Source organism: Dothidotthia symphoricarpi (assembly GCF_010015815.1).
Source record: "Dothidotthia symphoricarpi CBS 119687 unplaced genomic scaffold P153scaffold_24, whole genome shotgun sequence".
In the NCBI taxonomy this organism is placed as follows: Eukaryota; Fungi; Ascomycota; class Dothideomycetes; order Pleosporales; family Dothidotthiaceae; genus Dothidotthia; species Dothidotthia symphoricarpi.
The window spans coordinates 452,349-472,968 of NW_022985031.1; the positions used below are offsets into that span (position 1 = coordinate 452,349).

Here is a 20,620-nt window from a genome sequence, read left to right on the forward strand (position 1 = left end):
TGCATAATGAACTTTTTTGCAAAAAGATTTCATCGTAACGAGAGGTCTGGAACATCGAAATCTCGACCAGAATTCGACAATCTCAAACGAGCACCTAAAATAAGACTCGGTCAACCCCACGTGAAAAGGCAATCTCACCTGTATCGCCGCCCGTTGATTGACAACAATCACGTCCAAAATTGAACCAATCGTCGCGCTGTCACGAGGATCAAGGAGGACAACACATCGTACAGTGAAGCGTCTCGCGTCATCACTCCACCCCGCAACACCCAATCATCGCCCCTCACCTCCCAACATCAAAACACCAAACACCAACCATCCAATATGGCGACCAACGACCTCGGCGATCTGCCAACGCCACCATCCTGCATAGCAGACTTCTGTCTGATCCCGCTCGGCACACCAACTGCCAGCGTGTCAAAACAGGTGGCAGAAGTGCAGCGGCTGTTGAAGAAGAGCGGGCTGAGCTATTCGATGCATTCTGCGGGGACGACAGTCGGTACGTCGTTTTGCACCGCGTTGCGTGTGCCTACCAGTTGCTTATGATCGCGTAGAGGGCTCGTGGGATGATGTGATGCGCGTTATTGGGCAGTGTCACGCTATGCTTCACCAGAATGGAGTGGTGCGGATTCAGAGTGATATCAGGGTGGGGAGTCGGACGGATAAGAAGCAGGGATTTAAGGATAAGGTGGACGCAGTGGAGAAGCTGCTGGAGGGAGATGCGGAATGAGTGTGAAACGTGTTGGATGGCATGCAGCGAATCTTGCAACAGCTTGACGACTACTCGCAGGAATTATATTAAGATAGTACGCCTCAAAAATGTTAGTATATGCCTAACCTATTTCGATTGTAGTATCAATCTTGTACTCGATCTTGCTAATGAGTATGTAGCTTAGCTGCATGTATTTTGAGATTGATATGTTATCACAAAATCATGGAGGAAGAAACTTCCTTCTTAGAACATGCACACAACGCATTAGAGCGTACGCAATCGCTCCCCCGCACAGTTTTCAGTCTAAGCGACCTGCCGTCTAGACTTTCTTTTACCCGACCCTGCGGCAGGGCTGGGGTGCGTGTCGTATATCAGCGTCTTTTTGGGATGTCCTGCAGGGTTTACACGGCCTCTGAACGTGGGGCATGACGACTCGAGCTGGGACATGTTCTGTGCAACCCTACACCGTACATTGCATAAGGAGGGCAGGCCTCGCACACTCGCTTGCCACTGTACCACTTGACACCCGTTTGTGCCGCGATCAAAATTACCTTGTTGTGTTTCAGACTTTCACCGCCTGTTGTTGCGTACCTGAACCTGGCTTCTCACACACGCGCGGGCCGGAGTTCGTCCCGCAGAAGCACGGCCGTTTGAAAAGTTGGTTTGACAGTTGGATAGCCGAACCGTGTGCGGAAGCAATCGTCACAAATCGCCTGGCAATCCCGAGAAATCCCTTTGCCCGTTCTCACTCCACTGAACTGTTGTCACTCCACTGAACGCTTCCCACTCCACCTGAACGTCCTCAAAGGCCCGTTGTTGCTGCACGACAGAGACACGGTTACTACCACTGCAGTCATTACTCCCCTCTGACGTAATATTCCATCTACCACCCATCTTGTTCGAGTCGTGACGGGATCCGTTCACGCGCGCAGTCGAGGCATGCACGCGACACCACATCCGTCCGCACAAACACGCACCACACCCATCCCCATCCGCCGCTAGGAGCGTCAACGCAAACATGGCCTTCAACTTCAACTGGTCGCCGCTCATCGCCGACACGTCGCGCGCGCGAGACATGCTCACGACGGCGTTGAACAAGTCGCCCAAACCGCCCATCATCGTCGACGACATCATCGTAACCGAGCTGAACCTGGGCACGACCCCGCCCGAGCTGGAGATACTGGAGATTGGCGATCTGGCTGAAGATCGCTTCAGGGGAATCTTCAAGATGTCGTATGCGGGCGACGCCTTCTTGACACTCAAGACCAAAGTGCAGGCGAACCCACTGAAGACGTATCTATCGACCAAGCCAGAATTCGCATCGCCACAACCGCTGGCAGCAGCATCTGGGTTGACAATACCACTGCAGATAACGCTGTCGAATATTCGTCTGTCGGGCTTCGTCATCCTGGTGTTTTCAAAGCAAAAAGGCCTGACGTTGGTATTCCGAAACGATCCGCTGGATTCGCTCAAGGTGTCATCGACATTTGACTCTATCCCGTTCGTGCGAGATTATCTACAGAAGGAGATCGAGGGACAGCTGCGGATATTGTTCATGGAAGATTTGCCTGCCATCATCCATCGCCTATCGTTACGCCTCTTATCGCCAGAATTTCAAGAGCTGGAAACAGACACGGTGGAGAGATTGGAGGGTATCGAAGACAGTACTGAGCCTATTGATCCGCTAGCCGCCCCTCCACATGACGCTGTCGATGAGTTTGGCAACCCCCTGAACGAGTCTCAGATTTCTGCATTGTCGCTCGACGCCACCGGCGAGGTGCACGCGTCCTTCTCGCAGAAGAATATTCTGCGTCTGGCAGCACTGACGGAGTCACAACGCACCCTGTCGCTCTTTACGCCTGGCATCCGCGACGCTGTTTTTCGTGCCTGGGCTGGTCATCCAGACCGAGCCGACTCCGGCACCCTCACGCCCGCTCTCACACAGGGTAGTCTGTCAAGGATACAATCCACCTTTGGCAGCTTGAAGTCAAACGCCCCATCCGTCGCTTCCGGCAGCACAGACAACGAGACCCACAGCTCACGGCCGACCATGTCATCCACCTATTCTGCCTCTGCAGGACTAAGTCTTGGCTCCAATCGCTCACGCACTGGTCAAATGCGAAAGCGCAAGAAGCGTGTCGTTGATCTACGCAAGAAACAAGATGACTCAGAACCTCACACCGAAACGGAGACGGAAACACCACTCGCAAGCGCATGCGTCTCAGAAACATCGAGCGTCATACCCGAGGAGCGCGAACCAGAGGATGTCATCACCCCGCCAAGAACCCCCACAAAGCCAGGTCTCCGATTCGAAGGCAAGCACGGCAGTCTGGATGTTGGCGAACCAAGCAGACTACCGGAACATGAAGCTGTACTCGCCCCAGCGATTCATCTCACATCACCACCGCAAGCAAAAGCCAAACAAAAACAGAAAGCAGAAGACACGGAAGATAAACTACGACCGCAACTAGTATCACGACGTTCGCGCTCCTCGCCAAGACGGCCCCCACTGTCACACCACTCCCAACTTCTCAACGCGCAGCAATCCACATCTCCACTCCTCCGCTCACTATCTGTGGACAGAGTTCATAGTCTGGCTTCGCCGTATCCCAACGCAGAAGGCTCAGGTGGTATTCTCGAGCAGGCGTGGATGCTCAAGATGGCGCAGGAGATTGCACGCAAGGTGCAAGACGAAAAGGACCGTGGATCACCTAGGAGAAAAGATTCAAAAGCTTCGCGTAGTATGTGGATGGGGAGCGATGACGAGATAGAGGCGCCGCCTGCATATGTTGCATAATGTAAGAGGATGGATTTGGTGGTGTTACTACTGCGAGAGTAGCATTTTTAATGACATGACGAGTAACGAATTTCCTTTGTCGATGGGGGCTGGCTTGGACATGCATAGGACGGGTTGAGAGGAACAAAAGTTGTGTGTATGGTATGGGCTGGTGCATTGGGTAAAAGTCGGGGAATGGTCTCGCATTTTGGCATCGACAGACTGTCGAGAAATAAATTGGGCATGGGGGTGTTTGGGTGGTCGGTTGTTTGCGCTGCATAGAGTAAGATGTGCAAAGAGTCTCTCGTTTATGGGTAATGCATGGATTTGGGCTCGAAACTGGTTACTCGTCGAGAGTCGCTGATAACAGACGGTTGATTACACTAGAGTCTAGCTGTTACATGGAACAATTGCATTCCACCATACAGCCCCTGCAGAAGATTTGCGGTGTGATCGTTGGTGAGTTGTTCGCGCCCGTGCGTTGCTGGGACAGCGCACTGTTTACGAAGTTGCGTCAGCGTCGCTTCCCCAGCCTCTCCATCAACCTCCTCCCAGCCACGTGAAATTTCCACTCCCAACTACAGCAAAGTATCGGGGTCTCACTCCACTCCCCCAAAACAAAGAACCATCACGAAAGAAGCATTATTACGACTTGGATTCTTTCTGACGTTGGTGATAGTTGCATTCGCTGAATTGTCATTCCGATTTCATACGCTCTTTCCCAACCTCGCAAGCTCGACTACATCTTTGCACGCTCGCCATCATGGCGCCGCACCCCGACTTTGTCGCTTTGGTGCACCATCTCACGAAACGAGATGATGCTTACAAAAATCTCGCCTCTGCAGGCGCCAAAGCACCACAGGATATGTCCGGCCCTGGTTACCAAGTGCTGTTTGCCTTCATCGGCGTAGGCATGACAATGACAGCTATCTGGTTCTTCTTCTGGGCCAAGAACGGCGGCTTCAAATGGCAGAAGGACGACTGGGAAGACTACAAATCGACTGTTATGCGACGCAAAGGCCCAGACGGAAAGACGCTGTCGAACGCTACCAAGAGTACTATCCTCGGCGGTGGAAGTGTTGTGCATGGAGGCAGTTACGGTGCCCCAAGCAGTGTGGGCTACACCGACGAGACTGGCACGAGCGCTGACATCAACGAATACCGTGACGCTGAGGAAGGCAAGGGAGGTATCCGCGGTGGAGACGGCAACCATGGTCGCAAGAAGAAGCGTCGCGACCACACCAACGACTACAACGACCCCGAACTCCGCCACTACCGCAACGAGAAAGCTGCCCGCGTTGGCGGCCTCAATCGTCAAGCTGACGGCACGTACACGGACTACTCTGGCTCGCAACCCTCTGAAATCGGATCCAACGTCTCTGCTCAACCCCTCGTCAAGAAAGATAAGAAGGACCCCAAGAAAGAAGCCAAGGCCAAGGAGCAGCGCGCAAGAGAGCGTATGAAGCGCGCCAAAGCGGCCGAAAAGGAAGCCGCCCGTATTGCCACTCTGGAAGCCAAGGAGAACAAAGCTGAGGCCAAACGCGAGAAAGACGCAGCGAAGAAGGCAAGGAAGGCCAAGTCCGTCATGTCCGACAACCCAGAAATGGCAGAAGTCACACGTCCTCTCACTGGATACACACGCGCTTCCACCGAATTCACCGCGCCCTCTGAATACGTCGCCCCAGCCCCAGCCCCAGCTCCAGTCCAAAAGCAAATCACTGGTCCTCGTCGTGCACCCCCTTCAGCAGCATACTCCTTCACCACCGGCGATGACACCACCGTTGTGAGCAGCGCCTACACGGACGGCCAAACTGAAGCACGCACCGAAGCAGGCGAGTCATCCTACTACTCGGACTACCGCCCCAAGGCCGAAGTCCCCAAGTACTCGGACCCCAACAAGCACGCTCCGCGCTCCACCTCCAAGCCTCGCACACGCCCCTCCGGCTCCCGGCCTGCATCCAAAACCCGCCCTTCATCTTCATCCAAAACGCGCACCGCAGACGCGCATCCATCGTCCCGCCCTGCAGGCTCGCGTCCCCCGTCCAAGTCGCGCAACAGGCCTTCCCGCAGCGCGTACACAGCCGCACCATCAGACATCTTCACAACCACCAACGGCGACTCCCAAGGCCACATGTCGTACCCGTGCCACATCCCGGGACTGAGCCAGTACGCAGAGAGCGTGGGTGTCAGTGAGAGTGTGAGCCAGGTCGGCGGACCGAGGGGGCGAGGCAGAGATGTCATGGATGGGTATCGCCGTGGAGGTGCCGCCAAGGGGAGGAGAGATAGCTTGAGCGACAGCGATTAAGCGTTTGTAGTGAATTGTGGGAGATATGATGGCGTTTTTGGTATTCGGTCTTTTTTTCTTTGCGGATCGATTGCGACAGCGAATCGAGCGGGGTTGCAGTGTACGATGAATGAGCAGATGGAATGGCATGGCATGGTATGATATGGGCTGGCGTCGGATACCGACCGGCTGGCTTGGTGGGTTAATGACAGATGGCATGAAGGTATCATGGTTATGGTTATGCGTACGTATGTAGAATACAGTCACACACACACATTCATGAATCGATATACCCAACAGTATCATGACAATCGAATGTTCTGCTTCTTATCCCTTTTTTTCTCTAATCCGCCGTCCATCAAACGATCCAGAACTCTCGACCTGAAGCGTACATGCAAAGCCTAGAAGAAAAACACATTTGATAGCAGAGAAACAAATAGATGTTGGACAAAACAAACATTTCCGTAGCAATATATATAACTCCCAGACCACGCCTCGCACGCAAGATCCTACATAAACACTCCCCCCTCCCTCCTTAATCTCCTAGCAGATGTGTATATGCACTCTATTCTCCTCTGCTACCTTATTTGTTGGCGAACGTACATACTCCACCCCATCCCCTTCTACTTCTAACGACCACTATCTTGAGGTTAGAAAGAGTGAGGGAGGTAACAAATGGCGAACCCAATATTTGATGAGAGCATAGGAGAAGGCAAGTACAAAGAAAGCCACAAGACACAAGCAAAGCATACGCGTTTGAATTCTTAGATTTTCCACGACTTCACGCTACCATCTTTTACATAGACACACACGTACATACACACATACACGGCTAGTCAAACACAACCCCCCCCCTCCCCATCCAACCACCCACCTAATCATCCTCGGTCAAATCGCCATACTCCCACTGCCCCCTCCTCTCCTCCTTAGCAACATCCTGCTTCCTCTTCAGCGCGGCGAGCACATCCCCCGCACTCCTCTCCCAAGCCTTAAGTTTCTTCGGCACCATGGCGAGCCCCTCACTAAGCACATCGGCATTCACGCTCTCCTCGCCCGACTTGCTCAGCTTGGGATCAAACAGCGTAACCCACAGCAGGCCATCGCGATCCACCTGGTCGACATTCGCGACGAGGGAACGGTCCGCCGTCTCCTGCGCGATGACGTGCACCGCGTCGGCGAGGTACTCTGGGTTACCCGGTAACTGGATGAAAGACAGCTGCGCGTCGAGGGCCTGAGGTTTGAGTTTCGCGGGCAGGAATTGCGGCTGTGAGAGGGGCCGGAGACGGGACCATGGGATCGTTTCCGAGTTTCCGTAGTCGACGTAGACGACCTCTGCTTTTTTGGCTTCGCGGTCGTTGCGGCGGATGCGTGCGCGGTACCAGGTGTCGTCTTCTGTGAACTTTGCGGCTACGAAGTCGCCGGCTTTGGGCGGGTTGGGGAGCCCGGCTGAGTTGGTGGGGTTCATGTGGAATTTGCTGAAGGCGCTCATTAGTTCTGTGAGGGCGGCTGTGCCGGTGCCGACTTGTTGGAGTTTGAGTCTGCCCTCGTCGGTGACGTGTGTGACGACGACGTCGCGGTAGTCTTTTTGTCTCGACACTGGCGCATCGTTGGTCGACGTCTGAGTGGCGAACGCTGTGCTGTCCTCCGCATCTTCCTCTTGCGAAGGGTCGTACTCTTGCCACAGGTTTTTCCGCGCGTCTTTGGCCTTTTGCTCCGCGGCGAAGAGCTCGTTTGCGTTGCCGGATTTCTCGGCCGAGTAGGCGTGTACGGACGCCAGACCCTCCTCGACGAGCGTCTTGGCAAACGACTCGCGGTTGATGTAGAGCGTGCCGATGAAACCACCGACTTTGTCGCAGTCCTCGACGTCAATCTCGACGTCCCGCTGCTGGCATCGCTTGTTGGCAAACTCATGGGCCTCCTTGCCGAACGGCTCGCCCTTTTCGTTGTCGTTCCTGGCAGATTTCGGTGCGCGGATTCCGGAGAGCACAAAGGTCAGTTTGGCGTTCTCGCGGGGGACGAGGACGGTGAAGCGAGAGGCAGATTTGACGTAGTCAACAATGGCGGGCACCCTGCGTTGGCGAGAGAGCAGCGAGAGTTGACGCTTGGCCTTCTCGAGGGACTCGGAGTAGTCGACGTATTGCTTTGTGGAGGGTGACTTTGGCGACCAGAGGCCCTTTTGTGCGTCCTGGGCGGTCTGCTCGGCAAGCAGGAGGTCGTCGTAGATGGGGCTCCTGTCGGTGTCGTCCTGGCGGTGGCGGATCACGGTAGCCATGCCGCTCTCGACAAGAAGCAGACCGATGTTCTTGCCCTGCAGGGAGACGGTGGTCATCTCGCGCTCGTCGTAGCCCTCGGACCCCGGGCGCTTGCCGTCGACGTGGTACTTGATGTGCTTGCCGATCAGCTTTTTCCGCAGGAACTCCTTTGCTTCTGCTACCCACGGCGACTGGCTGGGGTCTGTGGGCTTGGGCTGGCGGACACTGCTGAGGTTGATGCGCTTCTCCTCGCCGGCCTTGTTGCGGACGAAGATGGTGTCGGCGCTCTGCACTCTGCTCACGACGGCCTCGATCTCGTTCGCCTTGCTGGTCTTGGGCGCAACGTGGCCCTGGTAGAGACCGACGCGGCCGTCCTTGGCGGCCTTCTCGGCCATCCTCAAGACACCCATCTGCTGCCCGAGCAGCGTCGTATGGTGGTCGGTGCACTTGGCCAGGCCCGACTTGAGGATGAAGGGCGCGATGCTGCCCTGGGTGGGGTGTCTGATGTCAGCCACGATCTGGCCGTTGGGCGTGGTGCCCAGCACGATGGCGCTGACGTTGCGCTGCAGCAGCCGCGACTCGACGTATTGTTGCGCCTCGTCGCCAAAGGCCTCGGCCGCGTGCTCCTTGCCGTCGGACGGGTTGGTGCGCTTTGTGGCAGGCGCGCGGATGCCGGCGAGGAGCACCATGGTCTGCACGTGCTCGGTGGGCGAGAGGAGGAAGCGCACGATCAGACGGTCGCCGGCGAGGACCTTTTCGACGATGGCTGTTGGAAGTTAGCTGAGCCCACACCTCCAACCCCCAACACAACATACCGGTGATCTCCTCGCCCTTGTGGTCCTCGACAAACTTCTGCGTGTCGCCCAGCTCCGACTGCGAGTTGATGCGGCTGCCCGACTCCTGCCACAGGCCCTTGGACTCGACCCGGGCGTGCGCCTCGACAGCCTGCAGCCGGTCCAACAGCTGTGCGGCCTCCTCCGAGTCTTCCTTGCGTGCAGCATCGTCCCGCAGCTTGACCCACCCCTCGGCCACGGCCTGTTCGGGCAGCACGATGCGGTCGGGCAGGACAAGCAGCCCGTACTCGCGGTTGGCGCCCGTCGGGATCTTGTACAGCACCTGGAAGCGCACGACCTTGCCCACGAGCAGGCGGCGCAGGTAGTCGCGTGACTCGAAGGCGAACTGCTCGTCTCCCTCCCGTCGCAGGCGGGGCGCAGTGACGAATGCCAGGCTCAGTATGCGCTCTTGCTTGGGGTTGTTGATGTTGTGCAGCACCACCGTGTCGCCCGAGAGGACCGACTTGACCTTGGCTTCGAATGTGTTGGCCGCCATGATTGCTGTAAGGAGCTGGGTCTGGAGCTATTAGCCGTGTGCAACAGAGCTCCCAACTTGGTCGTCGCCACACATATCACCGACATACCTTGCCAAAATAAGGTGAGAAATAAAAGGAAAGGCGAGACGAGATGCAATTGATGCTCGGAATGCAGCTTCTGGGGGGAAGAAAGGGAGTTTGGGAAGATGTGGACACTGTGGTAGCTCTGGGGACTTAATTCGGGGTCCCTGCGTGTTGTGGGGTCAGCCTTGCGAGCTAGCTCCATACCTATTCTAACACGAACCTGACCATCGAGGAATATGCTACATTCACCATCCACCGCCTAGTTCGTAATCACCGGCGCCGTCCCGTCCCAAGTCTCCTTCTCCGCCGCATCTACCAAGAACCTCGCAACGCTCTCCCGTGTAATAACCCCCATCATCGGCACCCCCTTCCCATCCCCCGCCCACTCATTCACCTCCGTGGCCTCGCCCTCGACCAACCTCGACGGCCTGGCCATGACATACCTCACCCCACTGTCCCTGACCTCCTTGGCCACTGCATCGTGGTCCTGGTACTGGTAGATCATATTGCTATTCTTCATGAGCAGCCGCATAACACAGTGTAAGTTTGGCCACGACTCGGCCACGCCAAACGCCTGCAGGATGACCAGCTTAGCCTTTGGCGTAGATGACTCCTTCATCGCGGCAACGACGTTGGCGTTGGAGTCAGCCATCATGCGCGGCGGGGAGATGTTGGCTGCAAACGGGCTGTCGGAGGCGCGCACCGCGCTGAGCGTCACGATCACGACGTGCGGACGACTCGCGGTAAAGGCCGTGCGCACATCGTCTTTGTTGGTGGGTGTGCCAGTGATGAGATGCACTTTGCTGTCCGATGGCATCGATGCTGGATTGCGGACCAAGGCTGTAACCTCGTGACCTGTTGGCTTATGTCAGGTTTGTGTAAGCACTAATGTGGGGCGTTGCTAACCTCGCTGTTGGAGCTCGTTGATGACCAGCTTGCCTGTGCGGCCGCTGCCTCCGATGACAAGAACACGCATGGCGGAGTCCATCTTGTTTGGCGTGAGAGAGGTAATTGGTAGCGTGTTGTTGATATGTTCTTGGGTTTGAATGTTGTCTTGAATGCTCGAGTTGGTTGGTACTGGCACGTTGGCAATTACAAGGCAAAGAGGAAGAGCAGAAGTAAAACTATTCGCGTCTTTGCAGTTATCAAGGTATGAGTAAGAGATTGAGAAGGTGAGTGATTATTTTGAAGAAGAAACGACTCTGTATTTATGATTCTCTCCTCCGGACGATACAGACATCCTCCGAGCTCCCCGGATCCGAAGCCGGACGATCGAACATGACAACGTCCTCTTCGGGGCCGCGAGGACTCGGATGAGATGGGTAAGCACTAGTCACATTGAATGGGTAGGTGTTCTCATTCTGTATAAAGGTTTCGAGTTGAGCCCTTCTATCACATCTCATATCCTATTCACTCATCTTCTACATCATCCTAAGACTCAGCGCATCTCCCCCTTACATTCAACTTCATTTTCAAAGTCGTCGTCAAGTCACACCGAAATGCTCTCCGCACCACCAACCCGCGTCGCTATCGTTGGCGCAGGCCTTGCCGGTCTTGCTCTGGCCATCTCCCTCCACCGACAAGGAATCTCCTGCAGTATCTATGAACTCCGCGAGCCCTCCGCGAGCACACCAGGAGCTCTGATGCTCTCCCCCAACGCTTTGCACATCCTCGACACCTTGGGACTCTACGATCGACTCCGGCCCCAGGGCTACAACTTCGAGTCCATCGCCTTCAAGAACCACGACGGTGTTACGACAGACACGTACTACCTCGGCGGGGAGAAGTTGTACAAGTACAAAGCCCTCCGCATTTATCGCCAAGTCCTCCTGACCGAACTGCGAGCGGAAGTCAAAAGACTGCAAATACCCGTCACGTATGGCGTCAAGTTTAGCCACGTCGTCTCCGAGGATGACAGCGGTGTCACCTTCGCCTTCGTTGACGGCACGAGCGCATCTGCGGGTCTTCTCGTCGGCGCCGATGGCATCCACTCAACAGTACGCAAACACATCGCCCCCAGCGTTGTGCCAAAATACGGAGGCCTAGTCGCCATAACATGCGCAATCCAAAAGTCAACCCTCACATTCCCTGCCTCCACTTCCCCAGACGAATACCCCATGCCCGTCTCCATCCACAGCAAGAACGGCGCCTTCGTCATGGCCCCGCAGAACATCGACGGCTCTGAAGTCCTCGCCGGCACCCAGCGCGCATGGCCCGAGCAAGACCGCGCAGGCTGGGACGCGCTCCTCGCCAACAAGCCGCAACTCCTCGAGCTATTCCGCGCCAACATCCAAGACTGGCCGACCATCGTGCAGTCAGCGCTTAACAACGTGTCCACCGACACACTGGCTATCTGGCCCTTCTACGTCGTACCCAAGCTAGATCGCTGGTTCTCGCCTGCGCACCGCGTCGTCATCCTCGGCGATGCTGCGCATGCTATTCCCCCCACAGCGGGCCAAGGTGCATCGCAAGGCTTCGAGGACGCGTTTACGCTGGCTGCTTTGCTGGCTGGGCTGGCTCCGAAGTTGCCGCTGGATAGGGCACTTACGGTGTGGAAAGATATGCGGCAGCAGCGTGTCGATAGGGTTATTAACCTCACGTTGCAGTTGAACGCCGTTCGGTTGCCGCAGGCTGAGCGTGATGCTTTGGCCGCGGAGGGGAAGCTGGTTTGGCAGACGGGGGCGGATGGCGAGTTGGCGTGGCTGTATAATGCGGATGTGGAGAGGGAAGTGCGGGATTTTATTGAGGCTGAGAAGAGGGGGTAGAGTGTAGGACTTGAATGGAGGGAAAGGGTGGGCTTGCTATGTTGGATGGTGTAATCCTTTCTTTTCTAACAGTCGACAGTTGATGTTAAAGTGGAGAGATGGTAGTGTCTTTGCTATTCAATCCTGTGATTTTGAACCCTCCACATTGCACAGCTTTCATGTGACGTTTGTTGCACTTCATGTTCAACTCGGCTTAGCGCCACACTAGTACCCGTTACGCCCGTTGTGAACGTAGACCTCCACAATCCGTGCCGCATCCACGCCAAACTCAATGAATCCAGCATTGGAGTTTCTCAATTGTCATTCGTCATAACAAAACTCTGAGGCCATCTCTCATCCTCCATCTCCATCCGTAAATTGATCGCCACTTGAAGTCATCCGGACTGAGTGAATTCACGGAATACCTTTTAAATGGATGACATGAATACAAGGAAACGGCCTCGCCCAGTCGTTTCATGTCTACGCTGCCGCGACAAGAAACTCAAATGCGACCGCATCTCACCCTGTGAGAACTGCGTCAAAGCATCTTGCGCGGGGACATGTGCATATAATCGGGACGGCGGATCAGCACCACGCACAAACGGGCATGAAGGCGCGAGAAAATCATCCGTGGGGTCTGAGAATCCGTATGTGAAGAGTCCAACGGCTACAAATCCCAGTTTAACTGCGCTCGAGGATCTGCAAAACAGGATGGCTAGGGTGGAGGAGATGCTCGGTGTGCGGAATGAACGGACTGCGGAGAAGGAGGAAACTCCGCCGGCGAAATTGCTGGGGACGCTGGTGGTGAAGGGGACACGGTCTGTGTATCATGGGCAGAATGATCGCGTTACCCTGCTGAATCAAGTATGTTTGTTGTCGAGTTCGAATCGTATAAGCTAACACGCACTGGTTCCTCGACGTCAAGGACTTCATCAATAATGAGGTCTCCAAGGATGAAGAGCTGCAGGCTGCGGCAAAGCAAGTAAAGTTCCTGCAGAACAAATCTCAGGCGAAAGTCTCGTCGCCGGATGTCGCTGAGCCGGACTTCTCCCTGGCCCTGCTCAAGCTTCGGGAGTTTCTTCCCCCAAAGACATATTGTGATAGACTTGTTGGTATTTACTGCCAGCATTTTGAGCGCACTATGCGCATACTGCATATCCCCACGTTCATGCACCAGTACGAGCAGATCTGGGCAAATTCGAATCCCGATCTCTGCACGTCGTCGAGCATCATCCCGCAGGTTACTGCTGTGCTGACCATGGCGTACCACATGGACGACTCGATATACATCAATAATGGCCAGCCATATAGAACGTACCTGCGAGGAGCCGCCATCGAACTCATCCAAGCGTGGCTCGACGAACTGGGCCGGAAGCAGCGCACTGAGCTGACCACACTTCAGGTGGAGATCCTCTTACTCCTGTCGAAAAGCCTGGGGCAGCTGAGTCCAGAGAAGCTGTGGACTTCGACTGGCGCGCTTGTGCGCTCCGGTATGATGATGGGCCTGCACATGAACTCATCGGGTAATGCGAAGATCACCCCGTACCAGTCAGAGATGAGGCGCAGGCTGTGGGCGACGGTCCTCGAAATAGACTTACAGGCATCCATGCATGCGGGGATGCCACTCGTAAGCCCTGAGTTCAGCCTGGCTGATCTGGTGCCGGCCAACATCGACGATTCGGAATTCGACGAGTCGACGACAGTGCTCCCTCCCTCTCGTCCGTTGAACATATACACCGACAACATCTACCAAGTCCACCTCGCAAACTGCCTACCCCAACGGCTAAAAGCCCTCTCGCTCGTGCACCGCTCGGCCCCGAACATAGACGAAGCCATCGACCTAGGCAGGCAAATAGAACACCACCTATCCTCCAAACCCCCCATCCTATCCCTCTCCACCAACTCACCAAACACCACCAGCGGCTCCATCCTACACCGCGTCCTACTAGACGTCTACCTCCGCCGACCCCTACTCTACCTCTACAAACCCCTCATCCAAGACCCCACCACCACCACGCACCCAGAAATCCACACCCACTGCCTCACCTCCTCCCTCACCATCCTCTCCTACCAGTCCCTCTTCACCCCCCTCGCCCTCCAAACCATAACCCCCAACCCCACCCCCCTCCAGACCTTCTTCCACCGCTGCTGCAAAGCCGACATCCTCTGGGCCGCGCTCAGCACATGCCAGCACATCAAGACGCTGCGCCCATCATCCCGGGATTGCGCCGCGCTGGTCGAAACGGTGGAATCCACCATCCAGTCTTTGATCGCGAGGATCGACCAGAAAGGAAGTGACGTGAAGGATATTGTTTTCTTGGGTCTCGCGCTGCAGGCTGTGAGTCAGCCGGCGGCTGGCTCGGCGGTGATGTTGGGGTGTGTGAAAGGGGTGCTTGGGAAGTGTCGGGAGAGGTTGATGGTTGGTGTGTTGGGGGAGACGGCGGTGGGGGGTAAGCGGGTGAAGACAGTGCATGTTCCTGAGATGGATTCGCGGGGCTTGATGGATGCGGATTATTGGTTTGGCGATGTGGAGGGGCTGGCGGCGGAGTTTAGTGCGTTTGAGGGCGGGGGGTGGGATGTTGAGGGGGGGTTTCAGGGGGGCGGGTTGGGGGGGTGGGCGTGGGGAGGTGAGGGTTTGTAGACTGGTGTGTCTGGGATTGGTGTGTGTGGGTGGGGGGTGGTGGTAGAGTGTGTGGATGTAGGCTCTTTTGAAGGGGTTCTATTCAAACCTGCCTGAGTTGTACTCCATGGCTCGTGTGTGGTGATCAGGTTCAGGCCACGCGCATAATCTCGTCACGGCACTGGGTTCTGTGTCGGAAGTCTACTCGCTTTCCTCCACCCTTCCTCCACCCCGCTCACGCAGCAGAAGCCCATACTCCCAGCATCGGGTCACAGGCGCTATTTACCAACAACGCGCTCCCTACGCATCACACACGACTAACCATCCCCTTTACCGCTGTGTGAACACATCCCCATAACATATTCCCTTCCTCCCAATAAACGCACTGGGAAGAACCACAATGGGATAGACAGTAGCGGACTGGACAAGAAGCGCTAAATTAAGTATACTGACAATACTAGTAAGGGATGATTTGTTGGGGAGACGCTGATTTAAAAAAAAGACGCCTTGTTCCATCCCACAAACCCGATGAAATCTGCCTGTACAGATTAGCTCGAAAACCGTTACTGTCCATGGACTGTAATGATGTGGTGCTATGCATTGACAGGGGGTCTTGTGTTGCTGACCGATTTTCTACAAGATGGGTGATCGTTGTTCTGCTGTTGGCGGTCTATCTGTCTGTCTGTGTGCTATTCTCATCAGCGAGTAAGACATACACTCCCTGTGCTATGTGTGTAAACACTCCAGCGTTCATCCCAGGGCTGAGACTAGACTATGCGGGTTTGGACAGCGAGATAGGTTGTAAGCGCTGTTTGAGCGGCGGATCGATGGGTGGCGGGAGGGGGAGCTGCTGGATAGTGGAGGTGGCTTCATTTTATGGGATGTGTAGATAGTGTATGCCAGTTCAGTGAGCTTATGAATGAGGTGCGAGGTAGTAGATGGTGGTGTATGCGGGGTTAGAAATGTCGGTGTGGAGGTGTATTAAGCACTGGTTGGAGAGGGATAGAGAGTGAACAAAGGGTGAGGATATGACTCAGTGCAAGTGTACAGTGTAGAGAGTTTTATCGTAAGACGATACTTTACACACACGGGTTGCATGATTGGATGGCATGTCGCGATAAGTGGGTGAGTGGGTGTTCTGGGCGCAGCGTGGTCATGTCATATGCAAGCCTCAAATCCCAAGTCCCAAACTCCACGTTCCAGTGTTCCAAAGTCACAGACCAAGTGTGTTTTTGACACCGCCATGCATGACGAAGTCGTAACTCGCACGTTGTGAAGAGGCAATGTTGAAGTCGAGATGCCTGTCTCGCGTGGTAGAACGTAGAAATAAACAACACATGAGCGGAGTGTTCAGGATGAGGGGGAAGATAACAAGAAGATGATAAGTTGAGAAGTGAGAATAAAGTGCATATAACAAAGAGCTGGAATCATTTATAGAGAGGACGGCTGGGTGCGTTAAAGATAAAGATAGAAGGACAAGAAGTCAGATCAAGATCCCAGGGATTCAGGATGAAAGAGGCAGAGATCTTGAGGCGCTTGATGGGCAAAGGAAAACAAAGGAGATAGATAATTGCAAGACCGCTACAAGATCATTTTTCCTCCGCCAAAGGAGTTGTTCCCACCTTAATCAGCTGTTCGGCTTCAACGAACCCCACAGTACATACGTACTGTACCATCTTATTAATAGAGGCAAATAGTTGTAATCCAGATGTCCAGTCGCACATGCTCTCTCTCCATATCCTCCTTCCTCCACTGCCCTGTCCCACACCCCCAAGCAGAACAAAAAAACAAGTCATGTCCTCTGCCAGATTCGAACTGGCGACCTTCGGATGTCTACTCTTCGAGCAGTCATGGTCTAATATGAGACCGACGTGATAACCGACTACACCAAGAAGACTGTTGATTTGATTGGTTGAACGAATGACGAATTGAAGGGTATATATACGGAGATACTGGTGCGGGAAGGGAGTAGACGGGAGGTCAAAGTGGATAGGTGGGGAGGAAAGGGGTGTTTGGTGGGGGCCAGGAGGGGGATGTTCAGTGGGGGAGGGGAGTGGATTTAGTGTAGTGGAGATTTTGCTCGCTGGGTGGGTGTGTGGGGTTGGGCAGAGAAAATGTCGAAGAAAATAGTTATGTGTTGAAATGGTTGCGAGATGAAGATAGATGGGATGAAAAGACAGGTTCAAAACGTCCGAGTACTCATGTTGATAAAAATCTGTGTAGCTAACATGCGTGTTGGACGGGAGAGAGCCCGTTGTCCTCGTGGCAAAGCAAACACTGAGCGCCGTTTGGAGTCGAATCTTCACAAGGCACTGCCAACAGAGAAACGTAGAGGTTGCCTCGATAAAAAAAACAGACCAGACTACACCCAAATTATGTAGATCAAGTCATGCCACCGACCCTTGCGTCGATGTCTCGAGTGTGCTGATACCACACCGGGACGGCACGAAGCGACCAATTTCCCGGCCGCGGTCAAAGCTATCTCGACAATCCCACTCAGCTCAGAGACAAACCTCACGTGCGCTTCGACCTGAAACATATCCCACTGCCCTGCCGTGCCAATCCTCCAAACGATACGAACGTCATGGTTGGTGTTGGATGTAGGGAGCGCCCCCATGCGTAACGCGCCCAATTGGTGGATAGTCGGCGGCTAGTCTGAACCTCAACGCCGCCGAACAGTGGATCCGCTGGGCAGCATCGAAGAGCTCCAAGTTAGATCCCGCGCGCTCGGAACCCAATCAGGGTCTTTTGGGCAGCAAAAAAGGCTGAGTCGTCAGTGAGTCATAACGGCTCTGATAGGAGCGGAGCCCGGCGCACGGAGGAGCGAGCATGTTAAAACAGGATAAAGGAAGAGAACGGCTTATGTGAGGAAGTTTACCGTTGGAATTTCGGTTCGAAGTCGAGCGCGTGGTGCTAAGCGAGAGTCCCACATGTTCTTCTTTTTTTTTTGGTTCGAGGTAGGCGCTAGCCGTACGTAGTAGTCAAAACCGACGTCATTGTAAGACCGCAGATGAGGGTTTGGATGGGGATGTTGATGATGTTGGCGTTGATGTTGACAATGGAAAATCAGTCGAAATCGAGCATGTCCAAACTAACAACAATAGAAGCGATTAACTCAACAACGTATAGGGTGCGCCGACGTATTTCCAATAGTACCTGTTTGTTGTGCGTGATGTTGCTTGTGAACCACCTTGACCACGGTGCAGCTGATAAGTGGGATGTCTTAGACGAAAAAGGGTTTCAGAAACGAGCGTGTGACCCATGTAAAATCTCGAGGGGACGACGTTTTGATTCGTGAAGTCCAGATGGGATGGTGTTCGACTCTCGAAGTTCTGCACGGTGTTACTTTCTATGCAAATTTTGCACCGTCACTTGATGTGTTTGTGCGCGACAGTTCGCAGATAGAGCACGCGTTGTGCAGGGTGGTGCATTCGCACAACATCTGCCGATTCCGCAGCTCTCGTCTGAGGGGATCGCACAAGATGCTCACGCCAGAGCTTGTTATCCGCAAAGCGTTCTTATGCGCCGAGTGGGTAGGGCCGTGCAGGTTGGTCGCTTTTTACAGCCTAAACGACACCAACGCTGGAGGTCGAGCACAGTGGTGAGAGCCAGCATCGACGAAAGTGTGATGCTGACAGTGATGAACGTTGATCGTCAAAATCTGCATAACCCTGCGCGCCCAACATGTACGACAACTGCTTCAAGACCTGGTTGTCGGTGTTAGCTCGTGTTGTGCAGAACTGGATCCACAAGAATGCAGGCGTTGCCCGAGTGATACATGTCAATGAGCTTAACTTTGAGCAAGCAAGGTTTTCTCCATGGATCAGCAGTGATCTGAGACACAGTAGCCAATGTTTCACAAAGAGTGATATCGTGAAGACGGAAAGTGAGCATCGGATGCGAGCGTGTACACGCTTCCTCAAGATCAGGCATTGTCCTTTTCTTTTCTTCGTTACATGAAACGGCAAACAGCCAATAGCACGGTGGACTTTTGAGTAGCGACTCGTAAGCTTCGACGAGGAGCCCTCGACCATATGCCTGCGTCCCAATTAGGATGGAAGCGAAGAATCATGACGGGGTCGTACTCTGCGCGGTCTTGTTCCACTCCGATCACTGCGTCCAAGAAACGTGAGCAGGATTTGGTAGTCAGTTGCGTGAGTGTCACAAAGAAGTCCATGGGCCGCAGCTTGCCGCTTATCCAGCGTAAGTTTGCGGATAGCCTTTCTTCTTTCTGATCGCTTTGTTGAGAGATTTACATGGTGCGCTGTCTCGCCTGTGTTCACCGGAGTACCGTAGGCTAAGCAGCTAAGTAGCGCTTGTTCGGCCCGCATGATGGCGGAATGTCTAGAGGCGAGGCGAAATGGTTACACCCGATACAGCTGTCTTGATGCTGTTGGACCGAGAGTCGGATGTCGTGCGTTAGTGGGGTAGTAAAGTTGCTGTGGGATGCCTATGATCTGCATTGTCTGCTCGCATCAATCACGCAACTAGAGTGAGCGACTCCGGTGGCAAAAGGACAAATTTTCATGTCCCCCACGACGTTAATGAATGATAGTGGAATCGAAGATGCACTGTTGTTCCTGCATGGCAGGCGCGAACTGACGTGGCTGGTCCAGAGGAAAAGAGGCCTAGTTGGCGTTGGACAGTGCATCACCGCGTCTTCGCATCAGAATGGACCGAGAGGAATCGAGAGAAAAAGCAAGATGGACGGGTAAGAAATTGCCAACGATGGTTGACCGTGCAGAAACGTATGGAGAGTTGATGGACGAGTAAGTGGAATAGGTAAATAACGCGTGCAAAAGAAGTGTAGAGATTGTCAATCGATAACACTAGGCGCCGAAGAGGCATGGCGTGTGTAACTTACTGCTCCTTCCGGAATGGGCGATAGACAGATTGCGGAGAGATGGCAGCCATAACTGGCGGTGAAGCTGGCCAGATGCGGAGAGCAGAGCAGCTCGCATGATGGGGTGCGGGCGAACCCGGTTCGTTGGCGAGGAGCTGACGTGCTGGCTTGGAGAGAGGAGCGTTGCACGTCTGAGGGAGGGCCAATTGCAGAGGGTCGCGCGGTAGGGCGGGCGACTGGCTATAATTACGCACATGGCTGTTACAGATCATCGTTCAGGGTATGCCTGGTGGATCAGTGACAGGATGGAACGCCTCGCTGATGGCTGGCGACGGGAGAAGTCGCAGGCTGTTCGACATGACACATGGCAGGGCGGGCGGCGGACGTGCGAGGCCATTATTAACCTCAGACTCACCCGTGTGCAGCATGGGCGTGGTGGAGGCACGGGAGACGAGGCGTCTCAGGCGTGTGGTTCTCAGCAGACACAGATGGCGTCTTGCATGGAGGGGGGCGCTGCGTCACCAATGGAGGAGCGAAGCAGCAAAGGACATGCTCGTGACGGCGGAAGGAGCACGACGAGCAGGGCAGGAGCGACGGTGCCGTCTCAGCGCACCTGGGCAGCAAAGCCTGCGGTGCGCGCCCAACGATGATTAGACGCAGCGCATGAACAGCCGGCTTATGTGGGTTATATAGTACGCAACGCGCCCAGCCGTTCTGAAAAATTGCTGGCGGAAACTTTTTGTTGCAGCTCGACGCCCAATTTGCCAGATGCGCCTGCCTCGCTGCTGCATATCCGCCCCGTCATTCCCAGCGCCTTGTGCCCCAGAACCTTCTCTCCCTCCCTTCCTCCCTCCCCAGCGCACACAGCGGACATGCGCCGGTAGCAATATTCAGAACGCACGCGTACAATGTGCACTCGCCGCCCGACTGTAGTCTGATTGTCGAAGCCCGCCCCGCGCCCTCTATCGATACCACCGCCACGCTAAAGAAACTGCC

General features: G+C 54.7%; 8 protein-coding genes and 1 non-coding gene across 9 annotated transcripts; 5 read left to right on the top strand and 4 right to left on the bottom strand.

Moving 5' to 3' along the window:
* Positions 1-178: 178 nt before the first annotated feature.
* P153DRAFT_351105 (uncharacterized protein) lies at positions 179-730 on the top strand (the record flags this gene model as incomplete). Its single annotated transcript, XM_033666317.1, has 2 exons — positions 179-499; positions 555-730. The coding sequence occupies exons 1-2, from the start codon at positions 325-327 to the stop codon at positions 728-730; spliced, it is 351 nt and encodes a 116-aa protein (XP_033518626.1). The 5' UTR covers positions 179-324.
* A 1,000-nt stretch (positions 731-1,730) lies between these two features.
* Positions 1,731-3,509, top strand: P153DRAFT_302793 (uncharacterized protein; the record flags this gene model as incomplete). The annotated part of the gene is made up of 1 exon (XM_033664470.1): positions 1,731-3,509. The coding sequence occupies one exon, from the start codon at positions 1,731-1,733 to the stop codon at positions 3,507-3,509; it is 1,779 nt and encodes a 592-aa protein (XP_033518627.1).
* Positions 3,510-3,930: 421 nt separating this feature from the next.
* P153DRAFT_371100 (uncharacterized protein) lies at positions 3,931-6,221 on the top strand. The gene has a single exon (XM_033669186.1). It carries the CDS (start codon positions 4,252-4,254, stop codon positions 5,791-5,793), a length of 1,542 nt encoding a protein of 513 aa, XP_033518628.1. The 5' UTR covers positions 3,931-4,251; the 3' UTR covers positions 5,794-6,221.
* A 340-nt stretch (positions 6,222-6,561) lies between these two features.
* P153DRAFT_327287 (uncharacterized protein) lies at positions 6,562-9,516 on the bottom strand. Its single transcript, XM_033665325.1, has 2 exons — positions 8,840-9,516; positions 6,562-8,790 (listed from the first exon to the last, which is right to left on the bottom strand). The coding sequence occupies exons 1-2, from the start codon at positions 9,351-9,353 to the stop codon at positions 6,647-6,649; spliced, it is 2,658 nt and encodes an 885-aa protein (XP_033518629.1). The 5' UTR covers positions 9,354-9,516; the 3' UTR covers positions 6,562-6,646.
* Positions 9,517-9,676: 160 nt separating this feature from the next.
* P153DRAFT_302609 (NAD-dependent epimerase/dehydratase-like protein) lies at positions 9,677-10,393 on the bottom strand (the record flags this gene model as incomplete). Its single annotated transcript, XM_033664463.1, has 2 exons — positions 9,677-10,272; positions 10,324-10,393. The coding sequence occupies 2 exons, from the start codon at positions 10,391-10,393 to the stop codon at positions 9,677-9,679; spliced, it is 666 nt and encodes a 221-aa protein (XP_033518630.1).
* A 414-nt stretch (positions 10,394-10,807) lies between these two features.
* P153DRAFT_435419 (kynurenine 3-monooxygenase) lies at positions 10,808-12,257 on the top strand. The gene has a single exon (XM_033673144.1). It carries the CDS (start codon positions 10,917-10,919, stop codon positions 12,180-12,182), a length of 1,266 nt encoding a protein of 421 aa, XP_033518631.1. The 5' UTR covers positions 10,808-10,916; the 3' UTR covers positions 12,183-12,257.
* A 576-nt stretch (positions 12,258-12,833) lies between these two features.
* Positions 12,834-14,511, top strand: P153DRAFT_261256 (uncharacterized protein; the record flags this gene model as incomplete). Its single annotated transcript, XM_033662833.1, has 2 exons — positions 12,834-13,029; positions 13,058-14,511. Coding segments are annotated over 2 exons (1,650 nt in total), but the record flags the coding sequence as incomplete, so codon positions are not given.
* A 2,065-nt stretch (positions 14,512-16,576) lies between these two features.
* On the bottom strand, positions 16,577-16,678 carry P153DRAFT_t119. Its single transcript has one exon. It is a non-coding gene; the product is annotated as a tRNA-Met (tRNA).
* A 1,535-nt stretch (positions 16,679-18,213) lies between these two features.
* Positions 18,214-19,123, bottom strand: P153DRAFT_137767 (uncharacterized protein). Its single transcript, XM_033662089.1, has one exon. It carries the CDS (start codon positions 18,813-18,815, stop codon positions 18,348-18,350), a length of 468 nt encoding a protein of 155 aa, XP_033518633.1. The 5' UTR covers positions 18,816-19,123; the 3' UTR covers positions 18,214-18,347.
* Between the last annotated feature and the right edge of the window lie 1,497 nt (positions 19,124-20,620).

What these genes read in the sequence shown, in the direction of transcription:
- P153DRAFT_371100 (XM_033669186.1), top strand. Translation starts at nt 4,252, where the DNA reads ATGGCGCCGCACCCCGACTTTGTCGCTTTGGTGCACCATCTCACGAAA.
- P153DRAFT_137767 (XM_033662089.1), bottom strand. Translation starts at nt 18,815, where the DNA reads ATGGTCGAGGGCTCCTCGTCGAAGCTTACGAGTCGCTACTCAAAAGTC.
- P153DRAFT_327287 (XM_033665325.1), bottom strand. Translation starts at nt 9,353, where the DNA reads ATGGCGGCCAACACATTCGAAGCCAAGGTCAAGTCGGTCCTCTCGGGC. An exon ending in CAAGGGCGAGGAGATCACCG is followed by an intron (nt 8,791 to 8,839) that starts GTATGTTGTGTT and finishes AACTTCCAACAG; the next exon opens with CCATCGTCGAAAAGGTCCTC.
- P153DRAFT_435419 (XM_033673144.1), top strand. Translation starts at nt 10,917, where the DNA reads ATGCTCTCCGCACCACCAACCCGCGTCGCTATCGTTGGCGCAGGCCTT.